This window comes from Ammodytes marinus (genome assembly GCF_949987685.1).
Source record: "Ammodytes marinus genome assembly, chromosome: 17".
Taxonomy (NCBI): Eukaryota; Metazoa; Chordata; class Actinopteri; order Uranoscopiformes; family Ammodytidae; genus Ammodytes; species Ammodytes marinus.
Genome location: NC_137221.1, coordinates 12,522,784 through 12,548,214, shown reverse-complemented (window position 1 = coordinate 12,548,214; position 25,431 = coordinate 12,522,784). Strand labels below are relative to the sequence as shown.

At 39.6% G+C, this 25,431-nt stretch overlaps 4 protein-coding genes across 6 annotated transcripts; 2 read left to right on the top strand and 2 right to left on the bottom strand.

The window, feature by feature from the left end:
* Nucleotides 1-120: 120 nt before the first annotated feature.
* On the bottom strand, nucleotides 121-4,763 carry LOC307263634 (2-iminobutanoate/2-iminopropanoate deaminase-like). 2 transcript variants are annotated; one of them, XM_080044827.1, is made up of 6 exons: nucleotides 4,640-4,763; nucleotides 3,265-3,370; nucleotides 2,706-2,760; nucleotides 2,513-2,581; nucleotides 914-969; nucleotides 121-567 (listed from the first exon to the last, which is right to left on the bottom strand). In XM_080044827.1, exons 1-6 carry the CDS (start codon nucleotides 4,702-4,704, stop codon nucleotides 511-513), a joined length of 408 nt encoding a protein of 135 aa, XP_079900953.1. In that variant the 5' UTR covers nucleotides 4,705-4,763; the 3' UTR covers nucleotides 121-510. The 2 variants fall into 2 exon arrangements, with proteins under 2 accessions (XP_079900953.1, XP_079900954.1); XM_080044828.1 differs by lacking the exon at nucleotides 4,640-4,763 and adding an exon at nucleotides 4,299-4,368.
* A 466-nt stretch (nucleotides 4,764-5,229) lies between these two features.
* On the bottom strand, nucleotides 5,230-11,895 carry stk3 (serine/threonine kinase 3). 2 transcript variants are annotated; one of them, XM_080045222.1, is made up of 11 exons: nucleotides 11,756-11,895; nucleotides 11,159-11,239; nucleotides 10,840-10,968; nucleotides 10,554-10,668; nucleotides 10,038-10,202; nucleotides 9,721-9,888; nucleotides 9,451-9,588; nucleotides 8,959-9,084; nucleotides 8,641-8,845; nucleotides 8,272-8,465; nucleotides 5,230-8,061 (listed from the first exon to the last, which is right to left on the bottom strand). In XM_080045222.1, exons 1-11 carry the CDS (start codon nucleotides 11,776-11,778, stop codon nucleotides 7,903-7,905), a joined length of 1,503 nt encoding a protein of 500 aa, XP_079901348.1. In that variant the 5' UTR covers nucleotides 11,779-11,895; the 3' UTR covers nucleotides 5,230-7,902. The 2 variants fall into 2 exon arrangements, with proteins under 2 accessions (XP_079901348.1, XP_079901349.1); XM_080045223.1 differs by having other exon boundaries at nucleotides 5,230-8,055.
* Nucleotides 11,896-12,230: 335 nt separating this feature from the next.
* On the top strand, nucleotides 12,231-15,000 carry polr2k (RNA polymerase II, I and III subunit K). The gene is made up of 4 exons (XM_080045800.1): nucleotides 12,231-12,290; nucleotides 12,565-12,633; nucleotides 13,444-13,536; nucleotides 14,887-15,000. Exons 2-4 carry the CDS (start codon nucleotides 12,567-12,569, stop codon nucleotides 14,907-14,909), a joined length of 183 nt encoding a protein of 60 aa, XP_079901926.1. The 5' UTR covers nucleotides 12,231-12,290; nucleotides 12,565-12,566; the 3' UTR covers nucleotides 14,910-15,000.
* A 1,319-nt stretch (nucleotides 15,001-16,319) lies between these two features.
* Nucleotides 16,320-25,354, top strand: spag1a (sperm associated antigen 1a). Its single transcript, XM_080044879.1, has 8 exons — nucleotides 16,320-16,688; nucleotides 18,186-18,285; nucleotides 18,603-18,755; nucleotides 19,821-19,978; nucleotides 22,255-22,396; nucleotides 22,844-22,970; nucleotides 23,097-23,234; nucleotides 23,712-25,354. The coding sequence occupies exons 1-8, from the start codon at nucleotides 16,352-16,354 to the stop codon at nucleotides 23,715-23,717; spliced, it is 1,161 nt and encodes a 386-aa protein (XP_079901005.1). The 5' UTR covers nucleotides 16,320-16,351; the 3' UTR covers nucleotides 23,718-25,354.
* Nucleotides 25,355-25,431: the final 77 nt, after the last annotated feature.

Here is a 25,431-nt window from a genome sequence, read left to right as displayed (position 1 = left end):
CTTCTTTGATATCCTAATGCAGGAGGAATGCAAATGTTGGATTGTGATGTTTCAGGGTGAATAACCAATCGAAAACTCAGAATTTAGTATTAAATTTTTATTATTAGTATGAGCTGCACTTTTTAAAAAGGTGTTGTAGTTCTTCTCTGGAACAAAACAGAAGACACCAAACTGGAAAATAGCACCAAGATAGAAGCTGATTTGACCCTGCTCACTGGGACCAGAGAATGTTAAATGTGATGACACCAAGATGTCAAGTGTGGAAATAATGATTGGCCACAAACCTAAATCCAATTTAATCTAATGAGGCATTAAACTGAACAAAATGAACGGATAGTTTACAAGTGCTGTCAGTGGCCAGAGGATAAACTTAATTTAAATGTTAAAAAAAATCATATATTTAAAAAGAATGTTATCATGATCCTAGTTGGGTCTATCGTGCGAGGTGGCACAACTGTTAAAGATGACTGCATGGTTCGACTACAACTTGTTAGCAATGCTGCCGGCTAGTCAGGAGTCTGACAGAGGACCGAGAACGGCAACTGCCTCGATCTCCACCAGTCCACCCTGAAATGACAAAGGAGGAGACGGAGACATGAGGACATTAGAAAGGAGACAATGTGGGTAAAACATATACTACAAATCCATATCGTCCCACATGTGAGGCTGCAGTCAGACCCAGGTGGGTGTTTTAGCTTAAACATTTAATGGAAATATATCCAATAGTTGTTTAGATACAGTATTTCCCTATATGCAGCAAGGCTAAAAATTAACTACCAGAGAGGTACATGAAGTAACTGGATGCCAATGTTTCAGCACAATGAAAATGGTCCTTGCTAGCAATTTACACTGTGCACATGGGTTACAAGGCACTGCAGCTCTGTAAGGGTGTACGGGTTTTCTTTGTACTCACTCTGGGGAGAGCAGCGACCTGGTAGGCAGCTCTGGCGGGGAAGTTACTGGTGAAAACTGGAGGGGAAAACATTTGTTATATTGAAATTTTTTTTTAAAGCATATTGTAAGTAATAAGCCATGAAGCACAGTTATTTGGTTGCCAGGATTTTATAAAGTATCACTTTCAGGGGGGCGCCCTTAGCTCAGTTGGTAGGGCGTCCCCCCCATGGGCCTCGGCCAGCAGCGTACCCGGGTTCGATTCCAGCCCGCGGTCGTTCTCTGCATGTCACTCCCCTCTCTGCCCCATTTCAACTCTGTCTCTAGTCTACACTATCAATAAAGCATAAAAATGCCAAAAAAATATCTTTAAAAAAAAAGTATCACTTTCAGGTAGTATTTGTCGACAAATTGTAAAAATTTTATCAGTTTATAAACCAGTTCACAAATATTATTTATAGTGGTTGACAAATTCCGTATTACTAGATAATTATGACATTCTGTAGTTATAAGGTTTTACGTGACGCATAGAGATGATGCTTCAGAAACTAGAGAAAAACTTTTTTTAAATCTTCAAATGCAAATACCAGTCATGATGACATCGTATCAGACACTTGTGCTGCTGCCTGAAATCAGATTTAAAGTGAGAGTGCGAGCAGCAGCGGGAGAAGTCTAAATGCACTGCACTTTAGATCACAATGGACACATGTCCTCTCCATCTTCTCATCAGGGTCAGGGAAAGTTCCCTGCCTGTGGTTTTAGGGGTTGTGTAAAGTTAGGGGGGGGAGAGGAGGGAGCCCGGGCGCAGCAGAGCATGCTGGGTAGCGGTCGTGTTACATCTGTGTGCCTGCACGGAGGTGTCCGTTTCCAGCTAACGGGGCGCCGCAGCTTCCATTACATTCTGTTTTGATCCAGGAGGAAATGCCCGAGTGAGCGGCCTGCTAGAGAGAGAGAGGAGGCTGCACTCACACAGCAAAGGACGGGCCAAGTGAGCCCGTCTGTCAGCGGGCTGCTACACCTGCCAGCAGCCATTCTTCAAGAGACGTCAGCGAAACATGAGCAGTAGCTTAGTACATTAACTCACTCAGCCACTGTGTTGTTTGTTTTTTTACCAACCAAACAATCAATTTGGTTGATTGATGGAGGAAAAAAATAACAAGATTGATCCATAATGGACAATAATTTGTTCATTGGAGTCTGGTAGTGAATAATTAAAAAGAACTCCACCTCAACCAACTACAACAGTAAGATTCTGCTTTTACATTAAAGGTGCGGTATGTAACTTTGGGTGCGTCAGAAAAATGAACATTTTCTAAAGGTATATTCTCATAACTGAATAAACAAACTTTCTACCAAAGGAAAATTGGATCCCTGGGGCACTGTTTGAAGTTAGAAAGCTTCCTGAAAAGTAATATAATAATCAGTCTTTTCAGTAATTGTAATTGATTTTTTTTAATGTAATACCTAAAGAGTTTCAAATGAATTTCATATAAAAAATTAATGTTTCCATAGGTGACTGGGTCTGTTTGGCTAAATGACGCCCCCCTGTGGCTGCTTTTACAGAGAGAAAAAGGTGCATTTGATCATTTCTGCGTTCCAGCATGGGATTTAAGACACTCACATGTTTTGTAGACCTCGTTGACGCTGTTGAAGTCATTAATGTCAGCTAGCAGCACAGTCGTCTTCACCACTGAAATCAAGAGAGTTCGCTTTGTCGGAGAGTTGGCTGTGTTTCAACATTCAAAATCATAGAAACACATACGAGCAGCACTATGTTTCACTGAACAGACTGATACTGAGTAATGAGATCTCACCATTGGTAAAGTCGCAGCCAGCGGCTTTAAGGATCTCCCCCATATTTACGAGAGCCTGAGGGACGAGAGACAATCAATCAATACTTCACCTCCCCTTTCTATGTTTACACACTAACACATTCAGTGTATTGTTTGTTGTTAAGTCTGTTTAATTTGATGTTTTCATAATTATATTTTGTATGTTTTATCTACTGACACTGGCTTGGATATTTTGTCATCTTTGAAAATTGAATAGAAAATAAATTATATTAGAAACAGTAGGCCTACACTGTAATACAGGAATTAGCATTTTGGACTGGCATGGTTCTTGACACTTGAAATCTAAAGTTGAAGCAACAGGAATCCATCTTTACTGAAAGTGATGACGGAGAGATGTGCTGCTCTACACTCTGTGACTTCTGCTCCAGAGGTAATGCAAAAAGACGCCTTAAATTCTGGCAACTGAAATGGAGTAACGATGAGGACCAGCGGCTCTGTACACACTTAAATGAAGAAATAAATGTTGTCAGCCCGTCAGATTTGAGTGTACTCCCTGTGTTCAAACATGGTCAACCATCACCTGTTTGGCCTGGCCCTGCACGCCACCCTCCACCAGCTGACCAGAGGCCACATCCAGACCCAGCTGACCTGAGATATACATGGTTCTGTCCACAACCACCGACTGGCTGAGGACACACAAATGCAGACAAATGTATATGAATTAGACATGAAAATTGAGTTTTCACAGGAGAGAAAAAAATCTGTATCACAAAAAAACACAAATCTCAAACATATAACTTGCTAATCTTTTATTAAAACAAATTATCTTGATTATTTCCCCTCACTTTGGAATGTACTTGTTCAGCATGCAGCTGTTAATGCAGTGATATCTCATCTCTATACAGCTTTTGAACAGAACTTTGTAGTGGTGAGCATACAAACAAACGCAACATAAATATTCTGCATCTGCACTCAAGATATCTCAATGGCAGTGTATATACCAGTCTTATAGCTACTAGTCTAACCCTGATACCTAAATTTAAAGATCTAAAAAAGAAAAAAGAAAATCCCACCACCAGTACAGTCTAAATTTACAATTACTGTGTGCCTCTTTAACCCTACTAGCCTATACTTCATTTTACATTTCATTCCTATATTTAAGCTGCTGCACTTTTTGAATATATCTTTGTTGGAGAAAGCCTGAGGTTTTACATTATGGCAATGAACAACTTGAACTGTGTGCTACTTTGAAACCAGACAGAACAACAACTTTAACTTCAACAATGGCTAAAGGACCTTGAATCAAATAACATAAAGAGGCCATTCAAAGCAGTCTCCACCCACTGACAGCCAATTGGTCAGAGCAGAAACATCCCCCCAATTTACTCCTAGAGTGTATTGCTGCACATGATTGAATTAAACATCAATACAACACACAAGGGCCAAGGCAAATATATTTTTTTAGGTTATATCATGATTTATTCCCGTTCCTGTGCATTATAATTAAGTAGGCCAAATAAGGTAGCCTATACACAACGGTGCATTGATTTTTAATTTCCAAAGAACTGAGGTCCAGATTTAGTAGCCAAATTTAAATGACTTTTAAATCCTTACCTGTATATTCCCTGTCTGATAGGGGCCTTTGGTGTGTAGGGAATTTGTCGACGAATTGTTGCCATTTCAATAATCCTGTGTCTGTCGAGCTTTCTACTCTGCAGTTCCTTCTCGTGCTCTGCTAATAGTTAAACTTTGGCACTTTTTTATGGGGGCAAGACAAGTCAAACGAGCAGGTGAGTTCATTGTGCGCGAAGTCCCGCCCCTGATCAAACACTGGACTGTCCTTGTGTTTCCCATATAGGCCTATTTAAACATGAAATGAACCAGCTTCTGCACCCCACGTGTCGCTATAAATAGAAAACACAAAATGTTTTATTTTTTATTTAAGGTTTTCTCACCTGTATGGACCGATGGCACCCGGGGCTGATGTGGTGTTGATGATCCTTCTGTTGAGCGCAGACATGTTTCCTGATTTTTTTCGCCCCGTTAAAATCTTCCTGAAGAAACTGCACAGTGGCTGAGGCTGAGAGAAGCGGTTGAGTAACAACTTGAGGAAAAGGGAACAGTTGCAGCCGTAAAGTTTACCTTAATGTCTGTCAACAAGCGCACGGTGCATTTCTTTCTTTGGGGGAGCCGCCGAGGAAATGGCACGCAACGAAAAATAGCTGCGCGCATGTTAGAAGAGTTATGGTAGGCCTACGACCTAGCCTACGACAGGTGTTTTTGTCTCGCGGTCATTCATGGAGTCCAATATTTCGTGTTATGCTTAATATGGCTTTGCTGTTTAATCTGTACTGTTTATTTTTCCTATATAATCCAACAAAAAGTATTCCAGTTGAGAAAATGTAAAAACTAAATTGTAAATAAAGTTTGAAAAAAAAACTTGAGTCAAACTCCAGTGGTTCAAGTCTCCTTATATAAACTCAGAGATAAGTTAAAAGCACTTCACAGCAATAATGGTTAACTATAAGTAACTTTTATTATTTGTTGCACCTTTTCAAAACGTTATAAAGTATTACAAACAAAAGATAATAAATTAAGTGGTTCAAACACAAATGCTTACATTCCACTCTACACCCTCAAGTCGTTATATAGCAGAAATCACTGGAATAAATGCAACAACAAAAAAAATCAGATAGCTATATATCCAATAAGGGTGATTTGCGATAACTATACATATTATGGCAGATTTTCTGCAATGTCATAATTCAAACTGGGCTGCTTTTTTTTTAATTATATGGAGCAAACAGGTTTTGTTAAACTACTTCCATATTAACAGTACTCTTCCTTGTGCAGTTAATACAACAGCATTCCACTAAATAGCAGACATAATTATGAACATGCATAGTCTTAACACACGCAGAAATTAGGCCACGTACATCTGACCTAGAGGAACATAAAGAAAAAAATAAAGTTTTTAAACACGTTTCAATAAATAAAGTATGAATGCTTGTAAGCAAGTTGCCAATGCACTGAAGACTTCATTTGTGAAAACAATTCATGGCAAGAATGTGAATAGATTTCAATGACAGAACAGCAGGGGGAAAAAGATGAAAAAACAACAAAAACAAACAAACAGACAAGCTTGTTGAAAAGGTGACATAGTACTGACTCAATTCAGACATTGAAATGTCAGCTCAGTTTGGCCACTTGTCCATCAGATGAGCCATGAGGTGGAGTAATGGGTAATTTAAAATGCTCGATTATACAGTATGGGCTTAATGACACCATCAGGACTGCATATTTATATTCATACGTAACAGCAACCTGTAGACAATATTGCGCATGTATTTAAAGACATACTTAATTCAATGAGTCATTATTAGTACAAGTGTTAAATCACGAGTTTCCTTCACGGAGAGAACAAATGCACCTTTTCTATCAAACATTCAAATTTGTGAAATAAACAACTCACATTGGATTGTTGAGGCTGGTATCAATGTTTGAGAGTTATAACTCCGATAAGACATTATTTATATTTTATGAATACACGCATAACATAAACAACCATTTTTGATAAAGAACTTAAAACATAATTGTTTAAGGTATCAGATAATCAATCACTGCACTGAATAGTTTTGTCTAGATGCAGCTACAAGCTGTTAAAAACCGAGCTTGTGTCCCAAAGCAAATAGTACGAGCTGACACTTTATCTTCATTCCTTCATTAATAACTTGTCAAAATATGTCAATACATATTCATAATTAAGGAATCTAATAGATAATGTAAAAAAAAAAATCTTAATGCAATTTTAACAATCAGTCTGGGATTCAGACATTAGTGGCTAATGCTGTGGCTCTGTCTTTTTTTAAGTTTACAGTATCAGTCAGTCACTTGATGTGTTTCTTCTCAACATGATGTGTTTTTATCTAGGACTACAGCCGTTAATATGCCCTATAGTGCTACTTGTTTTCTTCAGCGAGTGCTGAACTGTTATCATCTTCTTCACCACTTCACATATAAGATGACTCCACATCTGGTTTCAGTGTTTTAGAAAGTCACATTGTGATCTGAAGTTTATCAATGATAGTGTGGAATAATTATAGAAATAAAGTATTAATCAGAACCTTGAGGTAAATCTACAGAGTTTCTAAAGACTCCACAGAAACAAAAATGAACGTCATACAGTATTAAGGAATGCTTCTGCTAGTATGGAAATAGTTTTTAAACTTTGGAATGAATTCTATGTCAGCTCTGGTTTTGATTTACATTATGGTGGATCCTGTTGTTGGGTAAGAGCTCTTATTTTCTATTCATCGAATAGCGTTAGGTTAGTGTGTGTGCTCAGAGAGCAATAGAACTGGGACAGGTGTGTTATGAGGCACTATGTTGCATGGAGCCTGTCAATAAAGGCTGGGCGCTGAATGTTTAAAGAGGACCAAAACATCATACTTAAAAACTAAATTAAATTAAATTAACGATTATGACTTTGAGAAATTTAGATTTTTCTGATCAACCATCGATTCAAAACATGATTTGTCATTTATGTCCATCCTTGCAGTCACAGTTGGTTTCTTACATTGCTTGCTTTGAAAACCAGGTATCAAATATTTTAAGGCATTCTCAACTTTAATCCACATCATCTTGATTGTCTTTGGTCATGGACAAGCCTCCACAGCTTTTTGTTGCAGGTATTTCCAAACTAGGCTCTATATTATATTTACTCTGAAAGTGAACAGTCTGAGGGGGGGAAAAGACCACTTGTCATTGACCTGCTGATTATACTGGTGCTACTGCCAGAGGATAGGCTTCCTTCTGTGTCCATGGTGATTCCTCCAAGGGCTTTCAGCGTGATATCAATTGTAATTTCATTTTGGGAAATCCATTTTGCTCTCTCTTTGGTCGCAGTACTAAGCTTCATTCACTGGTAAACATCTTTACTGGAACTGAAAACTTGAGGTTTTAAATGGAGGAACGGCGCATAGAGAAAATGCGGAAACAGGGCCAATGAGTGTAGATTCCACGAGCCAAAAAATGGATGCCAACCAGTGAAAGAAACCCCTAACTTCATTTAAAATCAGTGAGAACAGCAGTGGGTTTCCGACAAAGACAATAAGGTCATCTTAGTTCCTCTGAGTCAATTGGACAATAGTTTTGTGGTGATGGCAGTTTTTGTGAAAAGCCAAGACCACAGGAGGGAGCAGGCCACAGGGAAGAGGACTCAGAAGTTCTGCTGTCGTCTCTTCTTGGCGTCCATGGCATCCAGAATGGGCTGCCTTTTAGCGGTGTAGCGCTGCCTGAGCTCCTCTATCTCCCGCTCCATCATAGGATCCAAGGCAGTCAGACGCATCTGCAGCTCCTCAAAGTCCAAATTCTTCAGCTGACCGGAAGCACAGGAAGAGAAGCACAGAGACAAAACACAGTGCAGAAGGGATGAGTCACATTTAGTTTTAGTGATAAACATCATAAGAACTGTTTCCTTTTTTTTTTTTTTTTTTTAAATACAGCTGAAGCCCGCCTTAAGGCCAAGCTCTGATTAATCACAGCAATGCCATCACATGCTCGTGGTAGGTGACTAGTTGTTACTCACAAAGTCAAAATCTCCGTCCTGAGGCACCTTCCAGTTGTCGGGGAAGACGTTCTTGGACTGGATGTGGTAGCCCGGCTGCTCTTGGGGCTGGTTGTGGTTGTAGTTCTCTTGCTGCTGTGCTGCCTTATTGGAGTCCTGCTTGTCAAAATAGTCCATGAAGGACGGACGGATCGGCTGCTGTGGGGTGGCGTGCCCTGTGGAGCAGGAAATTAAATTACATACATTTAATAAATGTTGAGAAGCAACACAAGAAGCAAAGGAGAATTTAAAATTCCCAAAATTGCTTTGAATTAATTTATTTTTTGTTAATTAGTGTCTTTTTTGCAGTTTTCTCCCTGTAACTGCATTAGCATGTGTGTGTGTTCTCACTCCTCATTGATCCCTGGTCTTCCTCCTCATCATCATCATCGTCACTGTTGATCACCATGGTGCCCAGGTCGGACTCCAGCATGGTGCTGCCGTGTTCGATCATGGTCTGTGCCCCGTCACTCATGGTGCTGGTGGCCCGCATGGTCCCTGCTCCCTCTGAGCCCGACTTCACCATAGTGTGAGAGTCCACCTCTGTCTCCTCCTCCTGGACAACACAGGACATTTGGTCATTTAGCTTCAACATAAAGCTGCCTGGAAAGGTCACATGTAATGGCTGCTTTAACACAAACTTCATTGTCAACATCTCGGTATACGTACAGAGTTGTCGTCCTCTTCCTCAAGCTCTCTCTGTTGCTCCTGCTGCCTCTTGGCTTTCATCTCCATGGCCTCAGTGATCAGGTCCCTCAGAATTGTGACCGGCTTGGCCTGACTGATGAATGGGTGCTGCATAATTCACAATATAAAACGACTCTTTGCTTTAATTTTATAGTGCCCCGCAAATTTTAATGTTATACAGCAAAAAAGAAAGTGTGTTTCGCTTCCACATTTGGTGCGTCAATAACTATCCATGCTATATTGTTCACCCCTTGAATGTTGTTCCTATATCAGAGTTTCTGATCTCTATTATATCTGTGCGTGTGTGTGCATGTGAGTGTGTGTGCGCGTGTGTGTGCATGTGTGTGCGTGTGTGTGTGCATGTGAGTGTGTGTGTGTGTGCGTGCGTGTGTGTGCATGTGCGTGTGTGTACGTGTGTGTGTGTGTGCGTGTGTGTGTGTGTCTGTCGGTGTGTGTGTCTTTCCTTCCTCTGACCTGTAGGAGCTGTGTGGCTGTCGCTCTCTGCTCTGGATTCTTGACCAGACACTTCTTTACAAAGTCAGTGAATTCATCGGACCAAAGCTCAGGTTTCCTGAATGTTGGAGGAGGGTTGGTGGGGATCATGAAGATAGCCTGAAGGAACACAAAGAGGTTTCAAAATAAGAGAAGAAAAAAAATTTAAAAAATAAATTACAAGATGTCATGTGGGTTTCTGAGCTGAGTGGTTGGGCAGAAGTGCCTTTTTTAAACCATGTTCACACTCACTCTCATGGGATGAATGTCAGCGTAGGGAGGTTTTCCCTCTGCCATCTCTATGGACGTGATGCCCAAGGACCAAATGTCAGCAACACAGTTGTAGCCGATCTCCTGGATCACCTCTGGGGCCATCCAGAACGGAGTACCGATCACTGTGTTTCTCTTTGCCATGGTGTCCTTCAGAGAAAAAAACAATGCGGTTATCATCATTATGAACTGGATTTGTTAAGTCATTTCATAAGGATTCCCAATATCTGTGAAAGATTATACAGTCGTATAATGTTCTGCTAGTGGTACAAACTGTCAAAAAACTGCTAAATGATTACCGTTAGTTGTCCTGCAACTCCAAAGTCCGCCAGTTTGGCATGTCCCTCTGTATTGAGGAGGATGTTTCCTGCTTTGATGTCCCGATGGATCTTCCTCATGAAATGGAGATATTCTAGACCCTTCAGCGTCGATTTCAGGATAGTGGCAATCTCATCCTCTGTCAGCTGTTGTGGGGATGAGATAAACATCGAGAAGTTCAGAACAGTTGTGTAACACAAGTATGACTTACAGTATATATTTTTATTTAGTCAGTAGTTTTGCTAGTTACTTAACAGACATTTCCTCCCACTGCAGAGCTAAATGAGTTTGGCCAATTATTAAAATTGTTATGTCAGTGTCTTAAGCTTTGGACCTACTCAGCAGATCCATCCCTTCAGCTTTTTGTTAAAAAAAGACAGACAGGATTTGGAAAAAGCATAAGAGCAAGGATAGTTATGAGAAGCTGTGGAATTAAAAATAAATGTATTGGCCAAAATGTTTGTTTGATTTTGATGTAATTCTCTGTAAGCACCCACCGTCTTGTTGCGCAGTCTGATAATGTCAGACACAGAGCCGGCTCCGCAGTACTCCATGACGATCCACAGGTCGGTGTTCTTGAAGTAGCTGCCATAGTACTTCACTACATAAGGACTAGGAAGAAACGCAAACCAAGAGAAGTTATCAAAAGAGAAGATTTTTTTTAAATTTGGATTTAAAATAGCAGAAGTGAGAAAACTCTTTTAGGTCCAGAAACGTCAGAAAACTGCACAGGCTGCAGCAGCTAAAGGTGCCGTGGTTGATACAACTGTGTTTTCCTCTTACCTGTCACACTGCTGCATGATGGAAATCTCCTTGATGATTTCCTGCAGATCCGACTCTACAGGAACCTGCTTGATGGCCACCACCTGGCCCGACTCCTTATGGATGGCTTTGAACACGCTGCCATAGGAACTAAGCACACATACACACACAAAACTCACAATATGCCCAGAGTGCATTTGATAACTGACTTAAACAAATGAATGAATTACATAACCAAAACAGGTGCATTGTAAGATACACTGTTGGGTCAAATGGACTTATGATATATATTTTTTTTAAATAGGGAAATGGAGATGAGTCAATGTCAAAAATATCTTACCCTTCACCGAGTTTCTCTAGAACGTCAAACACTTCCTCTGGTTGTTTGGTCAAACTGTCTTCACTAAGCTTTTTCAGCTTGCTGTAAACATGGAACAAATCAATTACAACCTCAGTATAATCACAGAACTTAAACAAGTAGTGGAACCAAGTTAAAACACGATACCATAGGATTGCCATTTTAAATGTGTTCCCTTTAACAGCAATATTTTAGATATTAAAATGTAATGTCAGTTCATTCAAAATACACAATTCACAAAACAATAATAATAATTGTGTCATATATGTTGAAAACATATCGTGTCGTACCATGCTGATTTATAAATACATTATTTAAAAAAACATAGATGCTATTTGTTATTTGGAGTTTTAAAATTACAACTTCAGAAAAAAAAATATTGATAAACTATTCTCACCGTCTTAGCAAGCTTGTGATTGAGCTAAAACCGTGAATGCATCTTAGCAGAAATAGAAAGTTTGACAGAAATCCGGTAAAGCTATGTGAGTTAGCATAAGCAAGCTACCGCCTACGTTAGCCTTTTAGTTCGCTAGTTAACAACCTACAAAGACGTTTTAACCAACTGAGAAGAACACAAACCTTTTGGGTGCAGTCGGCTCCATGATTGTATAACCTCACAGAATAAAAAGTAAACGAAATAATATTAATTTACGGCAGTTTGGGGGCCAATAGTCAAGATGTGAACATTGTCGATTGAGTCGTTGTTGTCAGAAAACTAGTGGAAGGCCTTTCTTCTTCTTTGTTGGTGTTTATCAGCTGAGTTGTCAATTTATGGAAGGTTTGGATGAGCACTCTATTCTAAAGTGCCCCCTGTTTGACCGGAGGGCAAACACATGACCACTCCTGGCTGTCCTGAACGATGAACAACCTGCAATAAACTAGTAACACGTCATTTCACGTACAATGTATTCTATCACGTATGTTTGCATTATTTGTTTAGGAAAAAGGAAAAAAATGTGATGTGATATCGTATTTATCTGACCCATACTCCTGCATCCTAGGTGGCGGTAATGCACCAAAAAGAATATGTGCCGCCTGCCATTAAACAATAAAAAGAAAAAGGAGTCGGTAGTACGCATGCGCGCAAGCGGCAGTGTGTGATGTGTAAAGAGAGGTAAACAGCCAGCTAGCGTGTTTATAGAAATCCAATTGTGCCGTTTTCATATTTCTTTTGTGTTTTTCATAATCAATTATATTCATACGGAATTTTCAGATGCACTTAAGACTTTTGTTGTTCAATGCTCGTTTTGGTTGCGTCGGATTTCGTTGATCCGGTCTGTAGCGCCATGCTTTTTCTGTGTTAGCATGCTTTATGATAGGTCCATGGTTAGCATGCTGAAACGATGCAGATGTGATTGAGTCAACATGTATTCCCCTGTCTTTTGTAGAAATGACAATGGATCCACAGAAAGATGTACAACCGCCCAAACAGCAGCCTATGATCTACATATGTGGAGGTACAGTCAGCTACTACAGCCTTTACTAACTGCTAACGATGCTAGCAGAGCTAACATTACTTTATGTTATAATGCAACTCCTACTCTTTTCACGTCTGCTACTACTGCTGCTATTACTGCTAGTCATACTGCCATAACTACCCCTGTTTTTGTATTTTATTACTACCGTAACGTCTTCTGTATTATGTCTTTCTGTTAACTGTTAAAATGTTATACTATACATATACACACATTTGCAGTGGAACTTATAATTCAGTACAGTAGTATAACTGTCAGTACTATTTTTTAAAAGGCAGCTGCTATTTGAAAGTATAACGTTTTAAGTTTTCTTTATGATAAAGAACACTTCAAAACGTAATGCTTTTTAATGCACACACATAGCAGACATGTTGGAATTGAAATTCTTTAGTCTCTGGAACCCTCCAATTATGCAACATACAGAAAGAAAATATATTCAGAAGAACATCGACATATTAAGAGACATAACAGTATGATACAATATGGCCATCTAACGCAGGGGCAGGGCATACAAATCCCCAAATATTTGCCCAGGGGGAGCTCATGTCTGAGTGCCAAGCTCCTGGTAATATAAGAAGCATGCCTAAATAAAAACACATCATATATATATATATATATTGTTTTAATTAGCATCTATTGGATTTTATTTTGCGTTTAAACTAATCTTCAAAAACCAACCAGTTCAAACAAAACATTAGCATACAATCAAAACTGACATACTTATTTTGTAAACTTTATTTCAGTTTTCATTGTTTTCATTTTCTTAAATATTTTTTCTGTCTTTATTTGCAGAATGTCACACTGAAAATGAAATTAAGGCCCGTGATCCAATCCGATGCAGGGAGTGCGGTTACAGGATCATGTACAAGAAGAGAACAAAGAGATGTATCCTTTAATGTGCTTTTCTCTTGGGGTAAAAAATATTTTTGGGTAATGGGCAACTGCAGGAAGCTTAACATTTCAAGTTTATTTATAATCATAATAATTGTCGTTATACATAAGTTGCATGATCAAAAGAAAGCATCATATTATATTTCACTCCAATATTTACCAGCATTTCCAATTTGATCATGCATGTTAAAACCTAAAGAACTCAAAACTACAAGTTCACATAAATATTAGTGCTGTCAAACGATTAAAATATTTAATCGCGATTAATCGCAATAATCTCATAGTTGACTCGCAATTAATCGCACATTTTCATCTATTCTAAATGTCCCTTGATTTCTTTTTGCCCCATTATTTTTTCTCATTTTAATGTTCTTATCACACACATTCTCTACACCCTTGTAATCCAGTGTATTTCTTTTTTTTTTAAATATCATAATTTCCAATTCAGTGCAAATAGCCCACAATGTAGATCCCCCACCCCTAGAACAGCATACACAAACATAATTGAAACTCTTTTTTATTGAAAACCAAACTATAACATAACATAGGCTATATAAAAAAAATTATATTAAGTAGTAAGGCTAAATTAAACTGGTTGCTGCCTTAATGTTTTGGGAGTAGTTCCTCTAATGCTTATTTCAGACTGTGTGGACTCACACACACGCGCCTGTGTGCGCTCAGGTGATTGCTATGGCACTGCTGCAGCCGAGGCACTCATTGCCCTTCGTAGCGAAAAGGAAAGTGAAAATGAATGACTGGCAGCTGCCACTAACTTAAATGAAGCTTACGGTGTGCACACAGTGTTACAAGTAGTCCTATTGCAAATTACAGAATTATTTTCTGTTCTTTCACCGCGTAGTCCCAGAGTAACACACGGAAGACTCTACCAGTGAAGGCAGCGCAGCGGGGCTAGGAAGCACAATGTTCCGGTTTTTGCTTAAAAATAAAAGTCAAAATTGACTTGACTTTTAGCTGTTTTGCCAGTTAAATGATTTTAATGTTACGTTACGCTGTAGGAAATGTAAAGTTTGAATTAACAGTAACTTAACTGCGAGCTACATGTATAGTTTGTGTGTTGTAGTGCTTCTTACATTACTAATTGTTGCAACAGCATGTGAAAAAACTACAAAGTTTAAGCCAAAAAGAACGTTAGTCTTGTGATAAAAAAATTAACGCCGTTAAAATGGGTTTGCGTTAACGCCGTTAATAACGCGTTTAACTGACAGCACAAATACATATATTAATGTACAATTAAATGTTATTTTTGAGAAAAAGGTTTTGTTATAAATTGCATGTAGGAACAGAGTGTCATGCTTGTAAGTTTCCTTGACTATTTGATTTCAGTGGTTGTTTTTGACGCCCGGTGAAGATGAGAAGAGCAGCAGTTTTGATGATTATTGTTGTTGTTGCTATTTTTCTAGTTTGTTACCATGTAAATAAATAGACCTCCAGGCCTGACTCCATATTTCTGACTCATGATTTTCATGTTGACTCAAACAGTTGACATCTTTTTTTCTAAGCGTAATGGATGAAAGTTCTGATTTATTAAAAAAACACATGCTTGTCTATCACCTTGTCTGTTTTCACTTTTGTCTTTTTAGTATCGTCTTTGAATGGGAAATTTATTTTTAACATAAAAAAAGAAGCTAATTACACATTTCTTTTACACTTTCATCCACCTTTAAGCTTTCTCATTACAATGGACACTTATCCATTTATCTTTCAGTTGATGTATAATTTTGTTTGTTATTGAAACAAATCTTTATTATAATGTGTTCAATGAAATCTCCCCAAAATAATTAAAATTACCCAAGGTGCCAAATAAAATAGAGTACTAGAATAACAAAATTAGTTGGGCTTTTTTGGGAATCAGCTTAGCTTTGCATGATAGCTTGAAACAGAGAGAAATAGGTAACTGGGCTCTGACCTAAGGTAAAAAAAAAATCCACCTACCAATGCCTTTATAGCTCAGTGATTAACACTTTATTTCTTTTTGACAAAAAGAGAACTGTACAATTCACCATATTATATAGATATACATGTGCTGGATTATTTATTGGCTGAGAGCTGTTTCTAGGCAACCACCAGGGGTAACTCCCATAGCAATTTATTTATTGTAACCTACAGAATACATAACCAAGAAATTATGTGTTTTTTGGGGACATTCTTGCATATTAAAGCACAGGTATAAAAAGGAATTTACCCATCATTCATTTGTGTAATAATTACACTTGCACCTCAGCTTTAACATGCCAAAAGGTCTTCCGTGGAAAACAACAGTATATTCAGTTAATAGTGAATTGAAACATAGGACATTAGCAACTCGTAATGTTAATAATGGTGTAAAGAGCAAATATTTGGTCATTTATTTTATACAGAGCATAAACACTAAATCATCAAAATGTTCCTTTTATTTGACTCATTTAAACGTTGTTGTTTATCTTAGTCTGCATTAATGTGCCTTCGGCCTTGTTAAGTTTATTCATGTATCAATCTGTCTGTATTGCCCTATGTGTCCAGCCACCAGCGCTCTTTGTACAGTAGTCTGATCTGAGGCTTTCCCATCAGAGCAGAACAGTCCATCCGCAGCACTGCATCGCTGTGGCACACTCCTCCCCTCCCCCAACTCCAACCTCCTCTCCCTCCGTGACGTCACACCTGACATCTCATCCAGGGGGCGTGTCCTAATAGAAATCCCCCAGCTAAGGCACTGATGTAGCCGCAGCACGCACTTCCAGAGAGGGAGAGGCTGGCAGAAAGGCAGAGTTGGAGCCTATGGTTTTGAGCATACTGCGGAGGGAGTACAGCTATGGGGAACGCGCAGGAGAAACCCCCGGGCGGAGGTGGTGGTAGAACGCATCAGGCGACATCGGGAAGCGGGACCAGGAAGGATAGCACTCGCCGAGCATCAGGGAAGGGGATGACCAACGGCACTCAGAGACAAAACAGCCCTTCGGGTGGGGGACAGGAGGAGCAGGGCAGACCGACTGCAGCAGTGGACACAAGTTACCTGGACGCCCCCGCCGGAGCCCTTCCCCCTCACCTGGCCCGGCACAAAAACGAGGGGAACCACCTCTTCAAAAACGGCCAGTTTGGGGACGCCGTTGAGAAGTACACACAGGCAATTGACGGATGTGCTGAAGAAGGTGGGGGAACTATGTGAATGTGAACAGTTTGGTGTATTCCTATTATTTACTATATATGGTGTAGGCCTATTCACTACAAGGAGAAACACCTCTGTCGTTTCTGTGGAAAAATTAAGCTTTAAAAAAACAGATTTCATTCCTAGACATTGGTCTGGTTTGTAGTGAAAGTAGGCTAATTCTGGGATGTTAATCTTGACAATAATGTAGGCCTACTGTAGCCTAGCAACAAAACAGAAAACCTTAGTGACAGTGGGGAGAGGGCTTATTTTTTCGATCAGGCTATTTATTATTGTTTGCTCTTTAAAATGTTTGATTACTCAAAGATATAAAGTTTACAGGGAATTTGTTGCTTAATTTTCTTTAAATCACTTATCAGTTTAACTCTAGTAGGGAGGCATACAGTCCAAACTTGAATAATGTTGATATGCATTACCTTACACATACATTAGTAGGCTACCTGTTTTTTAAATTAATCATCTTTACAGTATGGACATGCCGCTTTGCTGTGCTTTTAGATTAAGACAAGTCTTCAAAAGTAACTTCTGATGGCCAACAAGAAGCTCATGCACAATAAAACACAAAGACAGAAAGCCTCTTCTACCATGTGTGCATCAAATATCATACGAGTAGAATCAGAGTGGCGTTTGGCTCCACATTTCGCTGTCTCCCATGTCACTTAAGCTTGTCATTCTGCACAATTTCCTTCTCTTTACCAAATCCCCATCCATTATAATAATGATTCTAGTGCAGGATGAGTTCAGGTCTGTTTCCAGACTTTGTCCTCTGCAGATCAGCGAGCTGACCAATCACCAGTCAGTGTTTGGATGTTTTAGTCTAAGGAGCGGTCATTGGTGATTTGTGGATGCAGCCGAGTGTTGGCACAATGCGAGGCCTCTGACCGTGGACAGGAGTCGTGTGCTGGTTGTGTGGGGCTTTTAGGTGAGATTGAATGTCACGCTGCACCTTCACAGAGCACTCAGCCAACTTTTACTCTCTTAGCTGCTGGCGAAGAGGGATGCCCTATTACTCTGCAGCACTGGAGTCAGACTTAAAGAGATTGGAATGGACTTCATGTCATGGCAGATTCAACAGAGAGACACCCAGAGTAAGGCACTGAAAACAATGTGCAATGGTGTCTTCTTTAAAATATTGTAAGTCACAAATGTAGAGGAGTGTCATCATCAGCACATCAGCGCTTAGGTCAGTGAAGCAGCGTATAATGACTGATGCTCTGCTGGTTGTCGATTATGGAACTGCAGTGGAGCCAATGAACTCCAGGAGAAAACAACTCAACCAGTGATGGGGCCTTCAGCAACTCTGCACAGTCTGCACTTTGAAATGTAGCTGTTGTTATCGTGTTGTTTTCTCTTTAATGGCTGGAGCTTTCCAGGATATCAGGCCACAGAGTGCAGCCAAATTCAAAGAGCTGTTCTTTCATTGTCTGTTATTTTAATTTATTTTATTTGAGACAAGTGTGTTGCGGTTGTTCCCCTGCAGGCATCGACAGTCCAGAAGATCTGTGTATTCTCTACTCCAACAGAGCAGCCTGCTACCTGAAGGATGGGAACACCACAGAATGCATACAGGACTGCAACAAGTATGTCACGAGTTTCAGCTCGTCTTGCATGTGTGTCTATCATTGTTGTTTCTTGTTTTGCTACTTTTGGTGGCAGACATTAAAATGTTATTTAGTATTTTCCACAAATATTGCATTTTTTTTAATTAAAAAAAAATCTTCTCTTAAAAATAAATGTTTTAAACTTATGAGTTGGACCTCGGCTGTTTTTGGCGTTGATGAGGCTGCAAGAATCCCTGTCTCTGTCGAAAGCAAACTGACACGTTTATGAATGGACAGCGTGCAGGTGCAGACAGCTTGATCCTCTTTCTCCTGCGTCTCTCTTCTGATCCTCTTAGGGCTTTGGAGCTGCAGCCCTACTCCTTGAAGCCTCTGCTGCGCCGGGCTATGGCTTACGAGTCAATGGAACGCTACAGACAGGCCTACGTGGATTATAAGACTGTCCTGCAGTTAGACACCAGCGTGCAGGCGGCTCACGACGGCGTCCACAGGTCAGCTGACAAACAAACCAAACATAAGAAAGAGGTTGCAAGGTTGGAGTTTATTCAAAAGTGTGAAAGATGAAAAGTGTTTTACTGGCTAGATAATGGGTTATGTTAGAGAACCACTGGTCCTATGACGTGTGTATCAGTTGGAGGGCTGAAGTAACACAGCCCAGGAGGACAAAGCTTAACCGCCCCCAGCTTAAGGCAACACGTTCAGGGTTAAGTTCCTGGAGCTAATTCACCACCATTCCACAAGTCATTTTACTTTGACATGTTTCCAGTCTGAATGCATTACGGACTCAAAACATGCTTAGAATAAGTGTGTAGTATATGGATATAAGACACATCTATAGTCATTCTTTTAAAATGACCACACACAGCTACTGTGTGACATCACACCTCACTGCCCTGTATAAGAACAGTGACATGGCAGTTTTGACATGTCACTTTAGGATAAGCACAGGCATGAATAACACATGAAAAGATTAAAAGATTATTATTCCTTCCTCCAGTGTGGGTTAAAACACTACCCTACATCTTGGCTCTTGTTTTTGTTGGTTATAATATTATGTGTAAGGTTATAAAGGCTTAAGAAACACAGCCATTCTGATATAAAAGAGCAAACAATAAACAAACATTTTTAAATGAAAAGTTTCAATACAGAAGTATCAGAACTTCAGCTCCAAGGTTTTGAAAGTGTAAATAAAAAATAGAAGCCTATGAAATTTGGATCGGTACGTGGCTCAGTGGCGTCAGTCGGATATCCGATGAGTCGATTGCAGCCATATCGGACCAGATACCAATATTGGATCAGATGAGTTGCATTCGTAGATATGATGATTTTATCTTTTGGAGGAAAAATAAATGCTCTGGTGACGGGCTTGCTTTACTGCAATCATCTTACCTGTTGTGGACTTAAAACTATGAATACAATAGATTTTTTTGCAAGCCCAACTTTAAGTTTATTCACTTGGAGTGTCCCATTGGAGCCCACGATTCCTGGTGCATCAATCTAAGTAATGGTATGTTCTAATAATAAAAACATTTGTTCTTTCTCTTTGTTCCTGCCAGGATCACCAAGATGCTGATTGAGGTGGATGGACCCGTGTGGAGAGAGAAGATTCCTCCCATCCCCTCCGTCCCTCTGTCCGTCCTGCAGCAGCACAGAGACAAGCCCGTCAGCGCAGAGGTGGCTCAAGCAAGAGCCGCCAGGGCTGCACAGGAGGAAGGTCAGTGGCATCACCTCCTCTTAGCACAGTGAGGGTGTTGTTGTGTGAGCTGATGTGTGCTGAGGATATACAGCCTCCTAGTTTTCCCGCCCCAAAACGTTCTCTCTTGATATGACATGAAAATGAATCTGGCACCTTTTAATGTTTCTTTCTCCCTAACCTGGACATAAGTGTTTATTGTCTGTTGAATTATTGCCCAGATGAATTGTGGGTGGACCTATTTGAAATGAAACCCTTGAATTGTGGAATCGTAAGCAGACATTCATTCAGCTAGCAGTGAAACTCCTTTAGGTGTAGGTGTGTGTGTGTGTGTGCGCGCACGCACGCGTCTGGTTGGACCATCAATAATTCAGAGCGAAAGGCGATCCACAGACTGTAGTGCTGCTGTAATGGAACAATCCAGGTCAGGTTTCCTCTAGGCTGCTCATGCTCACACAGACCTGTAGGATCCATGTGTACCATGTGTACCGTTTATTAAAGCATAGTTTAATACACAGAATGTTGAATGCAAATTAAAAAACCCCCCACACACACACACACACACACACAAATATATATTTTCTCTTGTTTGGTATGCACTACTCCCATACAGTTTCCATACACAGGATTTAAATCTTGCACAGATAAAGCTCCTCAACCTGTACAGGCCTGCACACATTACATTAACACTTCATGACTACAGCACATAGACTAAACAGAGCTAACCTCAGAATAGCACACCCCTGTTGCTGGGGAAACAGATGGGAAGTGGTTCCACGTGTTCTCTGTGATTAACACCTTGAGTGTGTTGAAACCCAGTTTTGTCGCTGCAAAGTTTTTTAAGAGACTCAATACCTCGATAATCTGCCATTTTGTTTCACTCTATCTATCTATCTATCTATCTATCTATCTATCTATCTATCTATCTATCTATCTATCTATCTATCTATCTATCTATCTATCTATCTATCTATCTATCTATCTATCTATCTATCTATCTATCTATCTATCTATCTATCTATCTATCTATCTATCTATCTATCTATCTATCTATCTGTCTATCTGTCTATCTGTCTATCTATCTGTCTGTCTGTATCACCGATTTAAAGCTTACATTTTCAAGCAGATATCAGATATCATTTAAAAATATACACATATTGAATGGGCAATCTAAATCAAGTAGATGAATGTACACTGTAATGATTGTGTTTGTGTCAGTGTTAGTCCCATTCAAACTGCTTTTAGTGGCTTTCAAAACTTTGAACTACATCCTGAATGGCTTATTAAAAGATGACACCAAAGGACGACATGAGCTTGTTTGCTGTATCCTACTCTCCTAATGTGAAAGAGCATCACGCTTTAAATAGACTCACATCATTGAGTGCTGCACTGATGTTGATATTTCAAAATGTTCTTACTCTCCTGATGCTTGCAAGTATTCCCATCGCCAAACAGAAGCTCAGTCTGCTCATGTTTGATATCACACTGATGGGTTGTGTGGAGGCAAATTATCTGTTAATAGAACAATAACAGACGGTTATTTTTGTACTGAAAATTACACTACTAACACCAGGGGGTGCCACCATTTCAGTATTTCACTTTTTTCTTTTCTTTTTTTTTCTGAACCCTTTAAAAAAAAAGATTCATGGCGAGTAAAAATAAATGTGTACTGTGTATTCCCCATAGTGCATATTATGTTGGCTGAATGTGTTTAGCTGTTAGATTACTGGTATTATTTTATTTTACTTTAGCCTATATGTATGTATTGAAGTTCCTTTTTCTTTAGAGCTACATTAAAGCTTCAGAGGTGATTGATATAGAGACCCCGGGGCTTTGCTCATTGATTTAGTTGCTCAGCTATTCAGTTGGGGAAAAAAAAACGTCTGACTGAACACAGGTGTCTACTACTGTCAAAGCAGCAGTGTGTGTAGAAGTATTGACTTCTCAGCCAGAGGGAGAAGCAACCCATGCACACACAATTTGTTAAGCCTTGCTGAGTCAGTTTCTCTGATACCCATGAGTCTGTGGATATGTTTAGGTACCTGTGTGTCTGTGTGTGTTTCCCCAAAGTCATTATATATAGTGACTATATATATATATATACACCGTATAAATACAGTATATAGTAGCTTTCTCAGCACGGCAGTAGGCAGCAGTTGACTCATTCCCCTTAACGGTCTATTCAGACGGCTGCTGACTGGCTGTTGGTTTTATCGATCACCCCTGTAAAAGCTCTTCTTCTTTAACGTGCTTTAAGCTGATGTTTTTTTCACTAAATTGCGTATTTCTGCCGACAGTCCGAATAAAAGAGGCTCGCTTCACTCTACTGAAACGAGAAGGCAACGATCTGGTCAAGAAGGCTAACTTTAAGGAGGCTCTGACCAAGTACAGCGAATGCCTCACCCTCAAACCTGACGAATGTTCTCTCTACACCAACAGGTACGCATCAAGCAAAGAGCCACAGCATGCAACTTGTACACACACACATACACACAGTGGGGTTGTTTTCTAGAGTGAGAATTTCCACATGAATCATCCCTGAGTAAAATACTGTCTGTTGTGGACATCTTGACTTTAAACAAGGCTTTTTAAGGGAGTGGAAACCTTAAGTGATCGAGCGAGACTATGTGATTTACCATGTGAAGCATACTGCACCAGAGTTAGCATAATGCTAAACTGACTGGGAACCTTAAAACCCCTAAAACAAAATTGCATCAAACCAGATGATATGCCCTAATATTACTAGCTTTTTAAAAGAAATAACTGAAAAAAAACTTGGTAACAACAGGCTAATCTCTCCTAGCCATAACTTTCACGTAGCAGTGTCCGGCACATGGCACAAACAGACATGCTTCTCTCTATAATTACTTCTCTCCTCTTCTTTAGAGCCATTTGCCTCCTGAGACTGGATCGCTTTGAAGAGGCCAAACAGGACTGTGACTCGGCTCTGCAACTGGAGCCGGGCAACAAGAAGGCCTTCTACAGACGAGCCCTGGCTTATAAGGGCCTACAGGTGCCTGTCACTCTACGTCATGAACACACACACAGACAGACAGACAGACAGACACAGACACCCATTTGTGCATTTGTTTATTGAGAATATTGTTCATCCCTGTGTATGTTTGCCTGTGTCCCCTAGGACTACCTGTCAGCAAGCAGCGACCTACAGGAAGTCCTTCAGCTGGACCCGAATGTCCACGAGGCCGAGCAGGAGCTTGAGGAGGTGACGGGCCTGTTGAGAAAGAGCCTGATGGACAGCGCCGCACACGCACCAAAGGTAAACTATTGTTTATTGAAGAAGAAAACCTATTCAAGAAGTCATTCTTAAAGCTACAGTATAGTACGTAACGTTTTTATACACATGAATGTCGGTTACATTCAAGCTATTGCCTCAAACGAGTGGACACAAAGTGGGTTACACCTATCAGCTCCACATAACTCTCTCTGTACTTCTCAGCAACACCCCTGACACTGGCGCAGGAGCTCAAAAAGCGCCCAAGAAATGTTTCAGTTGTTGATTCTACTGCTTAAAAAAAACCTGGACGTACAGCAGAATGAACAAAAATCCATGCACGATCACCAAAGGCGTACAACGTATATCATGTATATGCACCGTCAGTGTTGTTGTAATTACTCAGAATTTATCATGGAGGCAACAGTAGTTACGCACTATTGCTTTAAGAAGAGGGGCAAAATAGGTTTTGAAATGTAATAAATAAAATAAATAAAAAATATTTGTTCTCATTTCCTCCAGGTTTGATGTTTGCTTATGGAGCTCTATGAAGACAGTGGAATGAAACAGGTGTGGACACGTGCTTTACTGTAGCAGTCACAGAGAGAAAAGGACTTTTGAAGCTGTCAGCTGTAGTAAGTTAAGACGTGTAATACATGGAAATGACCAGGCGATAACTCCTGGGACGACCAGCCCACTCGCAGCTCTGCAACAACCGCAATGTGTGCAAACTCCTGAAAACACACTACCTTCCATAATGGGCAGCTTTATTTAACAAAAAAGGCTAATGGCAAGGTACTCATGACCTGCTTTCACTACAAATCTTTTACATTAGGATTTAATGTACTCTATACAGATTCATGTTATTGGTTTGTTATAGGGTGGAGGGACAAAGGGGGGGAAGTGTGCCTTACTGAGATTTTTACCACAGTTTAGGATGAAATACGCCAAGAAGTTTGAAATATGTTTTAAACAATTTGTGTTTAGTTTACTGGGCACTGACATAATCTGATTCAATTTAACTGTATTGTTTGTAGAGGTAAAAAAAGACTAAAATGGTACAGTATTTACGTATCCAGAGTTTCTATCTATTCCGGCTACGTCTATGTCATTGTTTACAAGTTTAAACATTGCAGCTGCTACTTAGTAAAAAAATAAGGCAACACATTATTTCTACAGCTAAAGACCCTCTAAAATGAGGCGTTATAATTAAACTATGATTTAACGTGATAAAATGATTAATTACAACAATATCCTAAAACATCCTGAGCTCAATGCTGAAGTGTTTGTTAATTAAACCCAATAATAATTCATTCTAATTATTGTCACTTTAGTTTGGTAGATATCCAGTTACTTTGGTTAGCATTACATGTACTGTATTCTGTATTACATATCAAAGGTCTCAGGTTCAATTTGAATGTAACCAAGACGACCATGTGTGTCTTTGTGTGTGACAGTAATTTACGTTCATATCCTTTTGTGATTTTTTTTCTTTTTCTTAACCCTACCAGCTGCAACCAAGGAGCTAGGCAAGGATTCACATTTATAAACTGTTCAAAATCTCTTTAACAGAAATTAGCAGGGATGCTGCAGGTTGGGAACTAATAGTCGTAGACAACATTAAGAGGTTGGAGCTCATCATCTGGTTATTTGCTTGAATATAGGCAGTCAAGAAGAAAATTTGCAACCAAGGTCTAGTACCTTCCGACTTAAAAATGAGCAACTCCATGAGATATTTTAGTTTATATCCAGAGTTTTGGTAAACATAAACATGTATTCCCACTTAATTTGCCTACTTAGAGCTCCCCTTAGGTCTGTGTGGATGTGTGTACAGACAAACAGCCCTTGATTGAGAGCTATTGCCTCCGGAATGACAACTTAGTATATGGAATTTTGTTATCCTTAACTCTTTTTAAGAAAGGGCTGAAAAAAAGTGGTTGTGGACAGGATTTAACATATTTCTTTTCCCTCTCCCAGCCCTATAACACAAACAATGTATGTCTTCATATAGCACAATGTGCCACAACTTTCAGTGCATTCATACTTTCTCAGTCTCATTTTATCCATTAGCTTTTTATTTTTCCTTGTATTGTGTAAATAAAAAAGCTGAAAAACTAAATGAAAACACTTGATATGGGGCACGGGATTTTGCTTCATGGAATGTAAAGAGCATGTACTGTATGTAAATAGTTTGAATGCAAATGTAAATAAACTGCTATGTGGACTCTTTAATGAGCATTTG